General features: G+C 40.5%; 1 protein-coding gene across 1 annotated transcript in view; it reads left to right on the top strand.

The window, feature by feature from the left end:
* The window catches only part of NBAS (NBAS subunit of NRZ tethering complex), a 388,176-nt gene that overhangs the window by 244,270 nt on the left and 127,549 nt on the right, over positions 1–16,357 (top strand). The window contains exons 39-40 of the mRNA XM_032172256.2: positions 1,638–1,714; positions 2,093–2,230. Of these exons, the coding sequence (XP_032028147.1) occupies positions 1,638–1,714; positions 2,093–2,230 (215 nt within the window). The remainder of the gene's footprint in view (positions 1–1,637; positions 1,715–2,092; positions 2,231–16,357) is intronic.

Here is a 16,357-nt window from a genome sequence, read left to right as displayed (position 1 = left end):
TTGGTTTTATATGGGTATTGGTAAAACACACAGACATGGAAACGATTGTCACGAAAGAAGACGTTTATATTCACAGATCCCTAAAAATGGAAGGCAGGACACACCCAGGTGGGGAAGCATCCTGGTGGTTTAGAGGCAGAAGGAGCCAGGAGAAGGCATGGGTGAGGGCCCAGGTTTCATGGGAAGTAATAGGCGAGACAGGGTAGGCAAATGTTGAGATTACAAGCATGAACTGTCATTCCCATGCCCAGCTACCTCTTCTTTAATCTTATAATAGCTTGTACAAAATTTGACTTGGGCCCTTTGAATTGTATTTTAAATTATTTATTTAGAGTCTTTTTATTCTTGAAAGGATTCTAGTTCATACAGCAGTGTCTGGTTCAAAGAAGGTTCTTGTTGATGTTGAGCAAAGGAATAAATTTGAAAGTAGACCTTGAAATAAATAGCTTTTGATTAGAAAATGTCTCTAAAACTGTATGATTCCTTGTAGGAGCTGAAGCTGACTGGTGGTCCATTTGGTTCATAAGATTCGGATAACATGTAGGAAATAAATTTTGGATAACTGATGTTCCCTTTGTAGATACAAGTGGGGAAGACACAGTAGGTTTTCTCTGTGAATCATCCACAGGAAATTTTGAGTTCTAGGTCAGCCTTGGACACTTGAGCCATTTGTAGATTCCTTCTCACCCTCCCACCATCCCCAGTGCCTAGACTATCAGCTAAACAGAGATTTTACAAACAACTTAAATGTCAATCTAAGTAAGACATAATCGGGAAGGTAAATCTGGAAAAATCATGTGGTACATTTCCAAAGTCAAATATTGTTTACTTTGAATTATTCATATACTATCTCCTTCATTAATGCCTATCATGAGCGTCTGTGTTTTTTAAAAATAAAGGATTCATATTGTGATTACATATGACTACCTAGTATTTGCTACTGAGATCCTAAATGTATAGGATACATCCTTATTGAAACAAACTGTGTACCAACACAGACCGTATTGACAATGCATGCTCTTATGTTAAAGCTCTGACATTGGCAAGTTGTGATTTGTGTAAAAATTTATGTGAAAAAGAAAAGTTTTTAATGGTTGGGATATTTTAAGACATATAAGCAAAACAAAAGACTGATGTTCTTTTTGTGGAGCGTGATGAAGAGGGGTGTTATTAGAAGGAACAAAATCATATTATCATCATTGTAATAATCAAAAGATTTACCCTAAATTTGCACTCCTAAAGCTATTTTATTGCTCTGATCTTTAGTACTCATATTATCACCCTCCATATTAGCTAACACTGATACACAATTTTGTAGCATGGTCTGCATCTTTAAAACCGAAAGACGCAGCTCTAGGCAACCAGCCTCTCTCATGTTTTTGCACTTAACCTTTGCAGCTGCCCTGACAGAATTTCCTCGTGTATGAGTAACCAATAGTATACTTTTTCTGAATTAAGGCGAGGTTACTGTTTAACACAGTTCCATATGATCTGTTTTTAGATGTGCTGAACAGCCTTTCCTGAAAGGTCTCTGCCACTAATTATTTGTTGAAATCTTATAGGGCTGAAAACATGGCACTTAATAACTATGAATGTCATATGCAACCTCAGTAAAATGTTTCTTTTTCTGCTTTCAGTTCTCTTGCAACTAGCAATTGAAGCCTTGCCAAATGACATGACCTTGGCTCTTGCTTATCTTCTTGCCTTACCACAAGTAAGTTTGCCCTTACCAATAAAGAAGAATTTAAAATGACTAAATTAAAAATGTATACTGTGAATTTTCATCGGTAAAATTGTTTATTGCATGTCATTTCCTCGAACTCTTATTTCTTAGGTGCTGAAGGGATCCTGATCAGTATAGAGTCAATTCTACAGTTAGCTTAAATGTTGATCTTTACATCCACTTTTACTGCATAGGATTTGTTTTATAGTGCCTTGTGATTTTTAATATAGTCATTGTTAAGTTGATCTTGAGTTGATATAATGGGAACGTTGTATAAAAAATCTGCAGGAATGACTAGAAATGTAATGGTTTATAATAATCTTCTTAATTTCCTTTAAGCTGAGTTAATTCTAACATGTTCCCTCCTAGGTGTTAGATGCTAACCGGTGCTTTGAAAAGCAGTCCCCCTCTGCGTTATCTCTCCAGCTGGCAGCATATTACTATAGCCTCCAGATCTATGCCCAGTTGGCCCCATGTTTCAGGGACAAGTGCCATCCTCTTTACAGGGTGAGTCTTCATGATTTCCAACTTACTAATGAGCAGAGTTAAGCCTTTTCTAAAATACTCAAAATACGTGTTTAATTTTTGGAGGAACTGATTACATATGTGTCCAGAATGTATTCCAAGTGGCAGGCAGCTCTTGGCTTTCCTGTATTCGACGAAGTTGCTTCTCCAGGTATCAGTAAGTAGAGTTTAATATTTATTGTGAATATTGATTCCTCCCTCTAACTTTTCTTTCATTTACTTAATTTTACTAAGTTCTTAGGAATGGCTAAACTAGTAGGAAAGGCAAAATGGAGAATTTTTTTTTTTTTAATTTACTTTCTAAAAGGAAGATGACTGTGCCTAACTTAGGAAAGTAGGCAACATAATTCTTTGAGCAATACTGCACTTTTATTTTTTTTTTAAGCCAGAGGTATGAGAGTAGTCAGTTGTACAGACAGAATGTTGAAACATATTATTCGTACTTGCCAAAAGCCTCAGACAGCTTTTGTGTAACTTTATTGTTAATTTCCAAGTGAAAGCAGGTAAACATGGCCTCAAGTTACATGTGCCTTTTTTTTGTGGACACAAGAGTATTGCAGATGCCACTGAAAAATCCTTCCAAGTACTTGTATAGACAGACCAGTTTTAATTATCAGCATTGCGAAATTATCTAATTTTTATATTGGATCATTTTAAGAGTAGATTATCAAATTGATTAGACTTTAAAATCCACTGTGTACATAAATCCAAAGTCCAGATTTTATTGAGGCAAGAGTCTTCCTTTCCCAACCCCAAACAAATTCTAATACAACTTATATTTTTCTTGTTTTCCCTGATAGTAAATTACGCCAAAATGAAAAGTCCCAAAGCATGTACTATTGTGACTGGGTTAATTAGGAGAAAATCGTTCAATTCTATCCCACCTTTCATATCTCGCCATCACTCTTTCCAAACTCAGATAGTGCAGTCACTCTATAAGAAAGCCTGTTTAAGATTTCCACAATTAATACATTGTTTGGGTTCCAGAGGCTGGAGTCATGCTGCCCACATCTTGTTTGGGAAGCAAAAGCTCCCAGTGGGCTGGTGTCCCCATGTGTCTTTCATGGGACTGTCCCCTTTAGATCCCCACCTGTCAGCCATAGCTTCAGGGTCCTGTCATCACACCCTCCGGGAGGGGAGGCAGAAGGAGGCCGAGGGCTCCAGGATTTCTGCCTGGTCCCTTCTCACTGTGAGGATGCCCTTGGCACATCTTTCTCAAGTCACACAAACTGTTGCAGTTACATACAGAATTGCTGACAGGAGCAGGAGATGCTGAGGGAAACAGCTGGCAATGTGACAAAAGTATTTTCTGGGACAACAGTCAAATCATGTATTTGTATTTTTTTAAGTTCACCAATGAATTGTACAACAATGTAAAAATAAAGTTCATCCTGATATGATGTTTCCAAAAAAAAAAAAGATTTCCACAATTAAAACTAGCAAAGAAATAAAGCAGAATACTGAAAGATAAGGGTTAAAAGTAAACGTGTTTATTTTGATTTCTTCTGTGTTTTTATAGTTCTTCCACATGATAGAAAGCGTATTTTATTTCCAGGTTTTGTATTTTATGTAAGGAAATAATTTCATGTGTCTGTCAAAGTTCTAGCTGTCTCAACCTTCCAAATCATATCTAAGAACTAGGATGCTGTGAAAACCTTCCATTTGTGGTGATATATAGGCTTTCATCTGTCAGTGTTTATTTACAAGAAGACACGTGGAAAGACTATCCATAACACATGACTCTCCCAGGACACCATCACTATTGGGTGTGTATTGGTTATGGGCATAGTTTTATTCTCGTGTCAGCATTTGGACAAGAAGCAGGAATGCTTTATTCTTTTAACCAGTTCGCCTAAGGTGTTACTTTGTTTTGGGAATTGTGTTTTTTGTTCTTTGGTAGCTACTGCTGCTTTATACAGATACTTATTTTTTTATTTTTTATTTTTTTTGAGACAGAGTCCCGCTCTGTCGCCCAGGCTGGAGTGCAGTGGCGCAATCTCGGCTCACTGCAAGCTCCGCCTCCCGGGTTCACGCCATTCTCCTGGCTCAGCCTCACCCAGTAGCTGGGACTACAGGCACCCGCCACCACGCCCGGCTAATTTTTTGTATTTTTAGTAGAGACGGGGTTTCACCGTGGTCTCGATCTCCTGACCTTGTGATTTGCCCGCCTCAGCCTCCCAAAGTGCTGGGATTATAAGCGTGAGCCACCGCGCCTGGCCTATACAGATACTTATTTTATATAACTTTATTATACTCTAGTAATTTTGTTTCTTTTATATCTCAGGTATGGTTTAATGTGAAATAAGAAACATGCATTAATATGTGTTATAAATTAAGGGACTGAAGTGATTAAGTGGAAATTTGGCAAATGTATTTTACTCTTACCTTTTCATTAGTGTTATGTGTGTACACAAGTACCAAATGATTTCCTCTAAAACCCTAAGTACGTTGAAACACAATGAAGCTTTACTTTGACTAAATACATAGTACCTTCTTGTAAACTTGAATGTTTTCCCCCTAAAGGTCAGTCGAGCTCTCAAAATATATTTGACTGAGGTCTCTAAGTGGATGTCATTGAACTGGGATGCTGGTGCTGAAATTAGATCTCACTCTTCCATTCCAACTGTATCATCTATATTAAGGTCCTACTGTTTGCCTACCCCATGCTGTACCTTTCCTGAATACATAAGATTGGAAGGCCACTGTATTTGTCCGTTTTCATACTGCCATAAAGAACGTCCCAGGCCAGGTGCAGTGGCTCGTGCTTGTAATCACAGCACTTTGGGAGGCCCAGGCAGGTGGATCACCTGAGGTCAAGAGTTCGAGACCAGCCAACATAGTGAAACCCTGCCTCTACTAAAAATATACAAATTAGCTGGGCATGGTGGTGGGCACCTGTAATCCCAACTACTGGGGAGGCTGAGGCAGGCAAATTGCTTGAATCTGGGAGGCGAAGGTTGCAGTGAGCCAAGAGCTCACCATTGCACTCCAGCCTGGGCAACAAGAATGGAATTCCATCTAAACAAAACAAAATAAAACAAAACAAAACAAAACAAAACAAAACAAAAACTGCTCAAGACTGAGTAATTTATAAAGGAAAGAGATTTAATTGACTCACAGTTCAGCATGGCTCGGGAGGCCTCACAAAACTTACAATCATGGAGGAAGCTGAGCAGGAACCAAGCAAGGCACCTTTTTCACAAAATGGCAGGAAAGAGAAATGCCAAGCAAAGTGGGAAGAGCCCCTTATAAAACCATCAGATCTCATGAGAACAGCTTGGGGGAAACCACCCCCATGATCCAGTTACCTCCACCTGGCCTCTCCCTTGACACATGGGGATTATAGGGGTTATAATTCGAGATGAGATTTGAGTGGGGACACAAAGCCTAACCATATCATTCTGCCTCTGGTCCCTCCCAAATCTCATGTCCCTTTCACATTTCAAAACCAGTCATGCCTTACCAACAGTTCCCCAGAATCTTAAATTCGTTCTAGCATTAACCCAAAAGTCCAAATCCAAAGGCTTATCTGAGACAAGGCAAGTCCCTTCTGCCTATGAGCCTGTAAAATCAAAAGCAAGTTGGTTACTTCCTAGAAGTAACTATGCTCTGCTTCCCTTTTAAACATGAGTTCCAGTTCCAATTCCAAACCATCTCTTTTTGTGAATGCATAAAACTGATTGCTTTTAAGAGCATCCAAGTCACCTTTTGAATGATTTGCTTCTTAGAAATTTCTTCCACTAGATACCCTAAATCATCTCTCTCAAGCAAAGTTCTACAGGTCTCTAGGGCAGGCGCAAAATGCCATCAGTCTCTTTGCTAAAGAATAGCAAGAGTCGTCTTTGTCCCCAACAAGTCCCTCATCTCCATCTAAGACTACCTCAACCTGGACTTATTGTCCATATCACTGTCAGCATTTTGGTCAGAGTCATTCAACAAGTCTCTAGGAACTTCTAAACCCTTCCACATCTTTCTGTCTTCTTCTGAGCCCTCCAAACTGTTCCAACCTCTGTCCGTTGCCTAGTTCCAAAGTTGTTTTCACATTTTCGGGTATCTTTATAGCAGTACCCCACTTTCTGCAGTATTAATTTACTGTTTTAGTCTGTTTTTATACTGCTGTAAAGAACTACCTGAGACTTGAAAGAGTTTTAATTGACTCACAGTTCAGCATGGCTGGGGAGGCCTCAGGAAACTTTCAATCATGACAGAAGGCAAAGGGGAAGGAAGGCACTTTCTTCACAAGGCGGCAGGAAGAAGTGCTGAGCAAAGCAGGAAAAGCCCCTTTATAAAACTATCAGATCTTGTGAGAACTCACTCATTACCATGAGAACGGCATGGGGGAAACCGCCCTCATGATTCAGTTATCTCCACCTGGTCTTTCCCTTGACACATGGGGATTATGGGGATTATAATTCAAGATGAGATTGGGGTGGGGACACAAACCTAACCATATCAGCCACTCCATCAGTCAGCTGTCAGTCATTAAGCATCCCTCATGTGCCACACCCTGCTGCTGAGCCTTGGTGTTGGAAGATGACTATGGCATTGGTGCTGGACCTCAAGACCTTGCCACTTGCTCTAAATCTGTATGAGACAGTTAAGTAAATGTGGATTAGACTGGCAGGAAAGTAGGGAACTGAAGATGGATGTTGGACAGACAACAAGTTACAGCTTTTAAGAAAGCCAAAAAGCTGGCTGCAAAGCCACATTTTGGCTTATAATCTTCAGTTTCATTTCTTTAATTAAAATGGTTCTCTTGGAGGAAAATTGTAGTGCAACTTATATTTTTCTTGTTTTCTCTGATAGTAAATTACTTTGTACCAAAATGAAAATTCCTAATGCATGTACTGTTTGTGACTCAGATAAGTCAGGAGAAAACCATTACATTCCATCTCACCTTTTGTATCTGGCCACCACTCTTTCCAAATTCACATACCACAGTCACTCTGCAGGAAACCCTATTTGGGGTGTCCACAACTAAAGCTTGCCAAGAAATAAAGCAAAATACTGAAGGATAAGGGTTCAAAGTAGGTGTGTTTATCTTAGTTTCTGCTTCTGTGTTCCTACAGTTCTTTCCACTTGGTGGAAAGTGTTTTATTTCCAGGTCTTATATTTTGTGTACCCTTTTATCAATTCAGCGTTAGAGTACCTACTCTAAAGGACATAGAGCTTAGCATTGTGGTATAAAGAATACGTCTGGGTTTTTATTCCTTTCTACCTCTTACCCCAATTTCCGTTTCTTCCATCCAGCTTCTATCAACCCACCATCTCTGCCCATTAACTCTCGTTCTTATTTCTGTCACTGTTTTTCTATTGTATTAGTCAGGGTTCTCTAGAGTGGCAGAAGGAATAGGATATATGTATATATGAAGGAGAGTTTATTAAGCAGTATTGACTCACACCACCCACAGTGATGAATTCCCACATTAGGCAATCTGCAAGCTGAGGAGCAAGGAAGCCAGTCCGAGTCCCAAAACCTCAAAAGAAGGGAAGCCAACAGTGCAGTCTCCAGTCTGTGGCTGAAAGCCCAGGAGCCACTAGCAAACCACTGGTGTAAGCCCAAGAGTCCAAAAGGTGAAGAACTTGGAGTCTGATGTTCAAGGGCAGGAAGCATCCAGCACGGGAGAAAGATAAGGGCTGGAAGACTTGGCCAGTTTGCTTCTCCCACCTTCTTCTGCCTGCTTTATTCTAGGCCCACTGGCAGCTGATTAGACAGTGCTCACCCGCATTGAGGATGGGTCTGCCTCTCCCAATCCACTGACTCAAATGTTAATCTCCTTTGGCAACACCCTCACAGACACTCTCAGCAACAATACTTTGCATTCCTCAATCCAGTTGATACTTAATATTAACCATCACATCTATCAAATCGTCTTTTCCTTTGAAAGTGTTCCTTGGAGCTCTCCTGCCCTTGTGCTAGCTCTTGTCCTCTAATTCCTGGTTGTCACACTACCCACCCACCCTGTGGCATAGTTCCAGCCACCCACCACCATTCCCTTTCTGGGTGCAACAACCTAGGGTAGCTGCTGTTCAGAGTCATTGCTTGAAGAAGCAGCATTAATCCTATGGGAACAGAAGCCAGTACAGTCCACGGGGCCCAGTGATGGTGCCTGAACACCTGATTTCTAACCTTTCAGCTGCTCCAGACAGAGAGGTGCCCTCTGGTAGCCTGAGATAGCACACGGGCATGAGTCAACTAGTTCTCCAGGGGCTTCTTGGCAACCTTTGGAAAGCATCTGATTGTTGGTCTAAAAGTAGAAGTGAAGAATTAGAATCCAGGATGTTTTTCCTATCAAGATGCAAAGCCTTTTTGAATGTCTTCCAGACAGACAGATGTGTCACCAGTGAGTGGGTGAGCGTTACCACCTCTCCATTTGTTTCCATCTCTCCACCCCGTGTCCTCACCTTAATTCAGTCTTTCATAATTCTTCACCTAAACGTCCTATGACAGCCTCGTGAACATCACCTTGTCTTCATTTATTTACTTTTGTATTTTCCCCCAAACAACTGCCAGAGTAGTCATTCTAAAATGGAGGTGTAGACATCCTCCTCTCCACCCAAAATCCTTCAGGATCTCCCGTTGCCCCAGCATGTTCTGCACATCCCATGACTGGCCTCTGTTTTTCCAACTTCATCCTTCCATGCTGCAGCCATACCAAAAACTCTGCCTTTAATGCTTTTTGCCACCATTTCTTTGCTTAGCTACTTGGTTCAGGTGTTACCTCACTCAGGAACATTTCTCCAGTCCTCCAAGCTGGGCTGGGTCCTCCCTCATGTGCTTTTGTACTCCCCTGTACTTACCTCTGTCAGAGCACATGCGTTCTATTGTTTTGAACGTAAATACTTTTCATCTTACTGGAAGAAGGTGGGATAAGCTGCTTTGCTGAGCCTTCTGGCCTTCATCTTTCTTCTGAGCTGGATGTGTTCTGTTCTTGGACATCAGATCTGGCGCTGTCTCCAGGAATTGAATTGGAGGACACCCAGTTCCTGTCTGCTCCCAAACTGATTGCTCACTTGGTGGGGAGAAACTCTCCCCCACTTTCGGTCTCAGACATCTTCTGTGTTGGTGATTGTTGTGGTGTGAGAGCAGAGGAGAACACAGTGTGGGATTTTTCTAAACAGCTGTCTTAAAGTACCTTTCACGTTCATGCTGCCGTTTGATCCTTTGAGCAACCTCATTTCTCAGAAAAGGAATCTTCTTTATAGAAGATACAACTCAGAAGTGTGGTTACTTCCTCAAGGTTACTCTGGTAAAAAGTGACATCCTGTCATTTAAAGCCCCTGATTCCAGGCTTTACCTGCTTTTTATTTGGACAGCGGCCGCTCGAGCTTTGTTTCCAAAGAAGCAGTGTCACTCTTTTTCAGACGTGAGTGATCTTGGTGGCATGCAAACCTAACAGGTAATTCCCAGCAGGATGTTTTCATGTGCCGCTCCATGTCTACCAGGTAACATCCTGCCTATGACAGATAAGACCCTCAGTAAACTGGCTGGCTCTTCCTTACCCCTCCAGCTGTGTTTCCTGACATTGCTTCTTTCGAAGCTTATGTTCTGGCTGCTCAGAACTTAGATTTCTCTGAATTTAACATCCTTTGTTGTGCCTCTGTGCACATGCAGATCTGAAATACTTCTTCCTTCTCCCCGCTGTGGGCAGGCAAGTCTGAGCTCAGAGGTGCCTCCTCTGAAACTTACTTGGCCTCCTTCCATCTCTCTCTGCTCCTTGTGTGTACACCCATGGAAGCAGTTATTTTAGGATGACAGTCGATACACATCTCTCTCCGCTGAGTGTGGCAACCTTATTTGAAGACAAGAGTTCTCTTGCTTCCTGTATCCCCAGACCTAGCCCACTGTAGTTATTCAATGACTGTTTATTGGTATGTAGATGAGTTCAGGAGTCATGTCAAATGCTGCATGTCAGGACAACTTGAGGCTTCAAGTTTGCACTTGTGAGTTCTGACCCTCATGGATTTGAAGGGAACACCGGTAGACACAATAGTTGGATGTTGGATGTTTTAAATATATAGGAGTTTTTCATTGACTGCCTAATGGCTCATAATTTGAGTGTTTTCAGCATCTTCCTCTGCATAAAACAGCACTGCTGAGTTTGGAATTAAATATGACAAACTCCAGATGAATCATCTTGGAAGTTGAAATCCAAGTGGTTTCAATTTGTTGCCTACACATAATAACACCCAGTGAAGCTTAGCTTTCACTCAGTTGTCAGTTCAACTTGTTTCTAATTCCACAGTCTTTTCACATTTTCTCTTTCCACCTCCTGGATATGTGCTGCAGGAATGCTAACTTAGGTAGATTACTAGCCTTGGATAAAAGTATTGATAGAATTTGTGGGCTTATTTCTCATGCACAGCCTGTGCATCATGAAGGGCAGCACCGTCCTGAGCCAGCAGAGGCCCCCTGGAGCCCAGCAGCTCTCTCAGATGATCCATGGAGCCGCCTCCCTCACCTGCATTTTTCCTTTTAATTTTATGCATTGATGGTTAGCAAATGGTCAGTCTGAGAGAATTTTCTCTTCTAGTATTTGTTCTAATTAACTCATTTTTACGTTTTAAAAAAATACATGTGACCCCAAAACTCAGGTGTTGAAAATAGTATGTAATAAAAAGTCAGTGTTTCCCATTTGTATCCATCCAGAGACAGTTAATAGCTGTACATACTTATATAACTATTTTTTAGACAGATGTAAGTAGGCTGTGCACATCATTCTGTATCTTGATTTTTTTCCTTCATATCTTACCTTTGTAATTATTGTAAATGTATTTTGAAGTGTGATCTTTGCAGCATTCTTTTAAAAAAGTGTTCAGAAGATAAAATCAGTTAAAAATGGAAACATGCCTTTAGTTTTATAGACTAGGGAAGCAAACTCAGTGGGGGATGAAATTCAGAATTTTATGGTAGACTATTTCTAAAATGCGTTTTTTTAAGCTACTAATTGAAAATACTAAGTAGAAAATTATCTCAAGCAAAATAACAACCCTGAAGGGGAAACACACCACCTGTTTAAAACTTTCCAAATAATATTACCAAGAAATGTAGAGACTATTAAACCAGAATGGATTTATTACCTCTACTAGTAAGCAGTAGATGAAGCCATTGAGCATTTTGTTGTCATGAATATTTATGCATATTTTGTTTTTACAAGGATTTGACCATATTCTTTAAAGAAATCATACTTTATTCACCTCCCTGAAGAACTGCATTGCCAAGTTTTGAGGCGAAAATCAAGTAATTTAACTCTTTACAATTTCCATTTTAAATTATGAATGGCTTTTTATGCTGTTAGTTTTTGCAGCCTGTGATATTTTGCCATATCACTTTGAATACTGAATATGGAAGATTTTGAAGCTGCCCAGAAAGCTCTTCATAAGCTTCTTAGAGGCTAAAAGCTTTCATACCCATGCATCATGTCACTGAAGTCAGATGCTGGAAAGAAGGAGAGAAGTCTGAGTATCTCTGAACACCAAAAACCTCCGAGTGATTTTGGGTGTGAAGCTGGATGTAGAACAACTCATGGAGACTTGTTCAGCAGTATGGGGCAAGCGGGTGGGAAGCCAGGTGGCTTGAGTCACTTTCCAGCTGCAAGACTACAGCCCTGGATGCTTCAGCTACAAATGGGAGTGTCTCTAAAACAAGAAACAGTGTTCCCCGCGCACATCCCCAGCCTGATAGGAGGGTCAAATGAAAATCATGTGAAAGTGCTTTTGAAACTTTCAATGTTGTGTACTTGTGGAGTGAATAAATGAATGTATGAAATGCAGTGTTGGAATGAGTAGGAGATGCTTTGCAATATTTTGGGAAAAGTAGTAATAAGCTCAGGGGAAAAATTTTTACTCAAATTTAATTTGAATGTTGGAAGTAATCATAACCAGTAAAGTTTCTTGAGGAAGAGATAGAAAGTACCAATGGCAATGATCAGAAAATAATTTGCATAGGGAGCTAGAACTTACAAATGCTCATTCATCCAGTTTCATTTAGTCTTTATGGGGATTCAGAAGAAATTGCCTCAGTTTTAGAAATAGAAAATTTACGGCTCAGGAGGAAAAAACTAGTAATCCAGGTCATTGATGCCAACTCCTGTGTTTTTCCCCCATAAGTAATTTTTTCTTGGAAGCTTTTGTGAGAAATTGTCTTTTCTCATTTTTATAAGTTCTTCTCAGTATCATGTTTTATACAATAAATTGAAGTACTGAAAATTTTTTTATACACAAATATTTGATGATCTATAACTTGTGTATACTTACAACCTGTTATCAAAAAATTAATAGAATGTACCTAACCACCACCTTCTTACTTATTTCTTGTAGAGATGGGATCTCACTATGTCACTCAGGCTGGTCCTGAACCCCTGGGCTCAAGCAGTCCTCCCACCTTGGCCTTCCAAAGTGCTGGAAGTACAGTCACAAGCATCTGTGCCCAACCTCACCACCTTATTAAGACAGAATTTTAAAAGAGGTGTATTTATATCAGGGAGTTTAACAGAAAATGGTATTGTTGTTTATGATTCTAAAACACCCTGTTATCATTAGGGAAGAAAAAGCAAGTGGCTCAAATAGAGTATCCAGTTGAACACCTAATGGGCGTTTATATTTACACACACACACACACACACACACACACACACACACACACACACACACACAAGCACATATATATGGCATGAGAGGAGGAATGTATGGACAACTGTCTACCTGGAACAATACAGAATGACAGCATTAAATCTATCATTGAAAATCTATCATTTGTAAAAGGACTCTAATGGCAAGTGTATTAGTTCATTCTCACACTGCTATAAAGAACTGAGACTGGGTAATTTATGAAGAAAAGAGGTTTAATTGACTCATAGCTCCACAGGCTTAATAGGAAGCATGGCTGGGAGGCCTCAGAAAACTTACAATCATGGCAGAAGGCGTTGGGGAAGCCAGCATGTCTTACCATGGTGGAGCAGGAGAAAGAGAGCAAAGTGGGAAGTGCCACACACTTTTAAACAACCAGATATCATGAGAACAGCAAGGGGGAAGTCTGCCCCCATGATTCAGTCACCTCCCACCAGGGCCTTCTTCAGCACATGGGGATTACAATTTGAGATAAGATTTGGGTGGGGACACAAAGCCAAGTTATAACAGCAAGTCTTACATGTAGTGGGAGCTGTGTCTACATTGGTCCAATCAAGAGCCTTGTATTTTTAAGAGATGCCCCTCCCTACATACCGAATATAAAAGGATGGTTCTTAGGAAGCATTATGCATGGGAATCATAGCACTGCTTTGTCAGTTACCAGCTTAAAGGCCTTAGATAAGTTCATTCTTTACTCATCTGTAAAACAGAGATGACAGTAAGAGATGCCCATCCTACAGGGTTGTTAGTGCAAAATGAGACTCAATACAGTAGGCATGTTCTACCCTGAAGACTGAAATACTAGGTTTTTATTCTTAAATATCTGTTGGGAAAAGTGAGTAAGTTTTTTGTACAAAGAATATGAAATAAAAATGATTCACAAAGGACTAGATAATTTGTGTTTAGTAAGTAAGAAGAGATTAAAGTTGTATAAACTGTGTAGAAATCTGTTGGCTATAATATGTGGCCTGAAATTCTTATTTATTTATTTATTTATTTATTTATTTATTTATTTTTGAGATCAGGATCTCACTGTGTCCCACAGGCTGGAGTACTGTGGTGTGATCATAGCTCACTGCAGCTTTGAACTCCTGAGCTTAAGTGATCCTTGTGCTTCAGCCTCCCTAGTAGGTAGGACTACAGGCATGCACCATAATGCCAGGCTAAGTTTCATTTTCTTAATTTTTTTGTGGAGACAGGGTCTCACTATGTTGCCCAGGCTGGTCCTAAACTTCTGGCCTCAATTGAGCCTCCAGCCTCGTAGAACATCCTTCTTTCTACACCTGAAGGGATTTGCAAAGTTTTTTTTTTTTTTGAGAGAATCTCGCGCTGTCACCCAGGCTGGAGTGCAGTCACACAATCTCAGCTCACTGCAACCTCCACCTCCTAGGTTCAAGTGATTCTCCTACCTCAGGCTCCTGAGTAGCTGGGACTACAGGTGAGTGCCACCACACCCAGCTAATTTTTTTGGTACTTTTAGTAGAAACGGGGTTTCTCCATGTTGGCCAGGTTGGTCTCCAACTCCTGACCTCAAGGGGTCCACCTGCCTCTGCCTCCCAAAGTGTTGGGTTTACAGGTATGAGCCACTGTGCCCAGCCTCTTAATGATAGAATTCTTATACATCTATAGGATTTCAGTCTTAGAAAGGTGATCACCTGGTGATGCTCCTTTGCTTTATATCTGAAGAAATTGAGGCCCAGTGGAATCAAGAAAGGGAATCAACTGCTCCCTCCATGGAGTTCCCAAAACTCTTGGCTTATGATTGTGTAAGGCTGCTTATATTTGGATGCCTTCTGTGAATTGTTTATGTGTACATCCTTGTCAATCAGTAGTTTTTAATTCTTTTAGAGTAAGCTCTGTGTCCAGTGTTTTCATAGCATAATGGAGAAAGGAGGGCTTTAAAATACCTTTTTTTTTTTTTTTGGAAAAAAAAGAAACTGTGAGGAGGATGTGCCATTGACATTCTTTTATAAGTAAGGAAATAGGAGGTGTCTTGTTCCAGACTGCATCTCTACTGAGTGGGGGAGCTGCAATATTAACCAGTACTACAGACTTCAAAGCCAGTCCAATCTGCTCCCCCTTTGACCATGTACCTGATTTGTGCAAGAGACTGTGCTGTGTTCTGCAAATTATGATGTACACATGGTCTCTGCCCTCCAGAAGTTTTAATTTAAGAGAAGGCAATGCAAAATGAATTATACAGTAGAGGCACACTTAAACTGTGATTCGTGTATGCCTTTTAGCCAATTCCATAATTCCTTTTATTTTTGGAGCACCTCCTTCCTACCAGGTCTTGGTTTGTATATGTTATATATATATATTGTCTCTTAGGCTTCTCACAACCATGAACACTATATATTATCACTGCTATTTTGTAGATGAGACAATGAAGTTCAGAGTTAAGTAATTTGCACAAGGTTATTCAGCTAGTAAGCTCTGTGTGTCTGTGCTTATTTCACTGTGCCGTGTCATTTATTCATTGGCAAAAGGAGACAATAGTGTCTTTTTGTCACATATGAAGATTGTATGTAGAGACTCAAAACTTTCTGCAGGTTACATAAGCGCCTGTGGAAATGTCTGTAGCAATAACCATGCTCGTTCTTGCTATACACTTACATTTTGGAGCTTTTCTCTTCACCTAGCCTTGGTTTTTGTTTCATAGACTATATTAGAGTACAAAGAGAATAGAAATCAGCAGGGGTTCTACCATTGAGGCTAATGAGAAATGTAGGCCACTCCGCCAGTACATGTATTAAATCTTGGAGATAATAAAAAGTCAAAAATGAATGTGGAACAAAACTATGAGAAACCATTGGGAGAACTAAGGTAGTTGGTTCTGTGAATAGGGGATAGAAACAATAGCCTGGTAAAGAGAGAGGCATGGAGTTATACGCAGAGATAGGTTAGTTGGTTATAGCCTTTCCTTCAAGGTATATTCAGCAAGTTCAGGCTGAAAACTTTAGTCTGAAAGCACCAGGTGAGAATATACGGAAGAAAAGCCTTCTTCGTTGTTTTGGTGAACATAGATTTGATTGTGGGGTGTAAATCTGGGGCACTAGGAACTCCTTCAAAGAACAATTAAAAAGAGCTCTCCTGCCACCCTAAAACCATGATCACTGGATATTTGGTCTTGCGGTCTTTACAACTGGGAAGAAAAGTGCAAATCAGATGAGGCATAAGAGCAGCAGGCCACGGCAGTGCAGAACAGAGTGCTGAGCAGGTGAAGATGGGCCGGCTGGCCCATGAGCAGCATCCCTGGGTCAGGGAACTACAGAGGTGGATGTGCACATGCTGGAGGTTCAGGGTGGTACCCCGAGGGGTTTGGCCAACAGATAGAAAGAGGATTTAGTTAAATGTCAGCCATAGATGCACTAAGAGCTGGGGCACAGCATCCCCTTTGCCTAAATCTGTTGCCAGGAATACTGTTTATATGCAGCTGGTTCCCAGATCACTCTCTAATTGCAGTTAGGTTTGGCTTAT

The sequence above is a fragment of the Hylobates moloch genome, unplaced genomic scaffold (genome assembly GCF_009828535.3).
Source record: "Hylobates moloch isolate HMO894 unplaced genomic scaffold, HMol_V3 SCAFFOLD_13, whole genome shotgun sequence".
In the NCBI taxonomy this organism is placed as follows: domain Eukaryota; kingdom Metazoa; phylum Chordata; class Mammalia; order Primates; family Hylobatidae; genus Hylobates; species Hylobates moloch.
The sequence above is the reverse complement of the archived record's forward strand: the minus strand, read 5'-3'. Positions and strand labels throughout refer to the sequence as shown.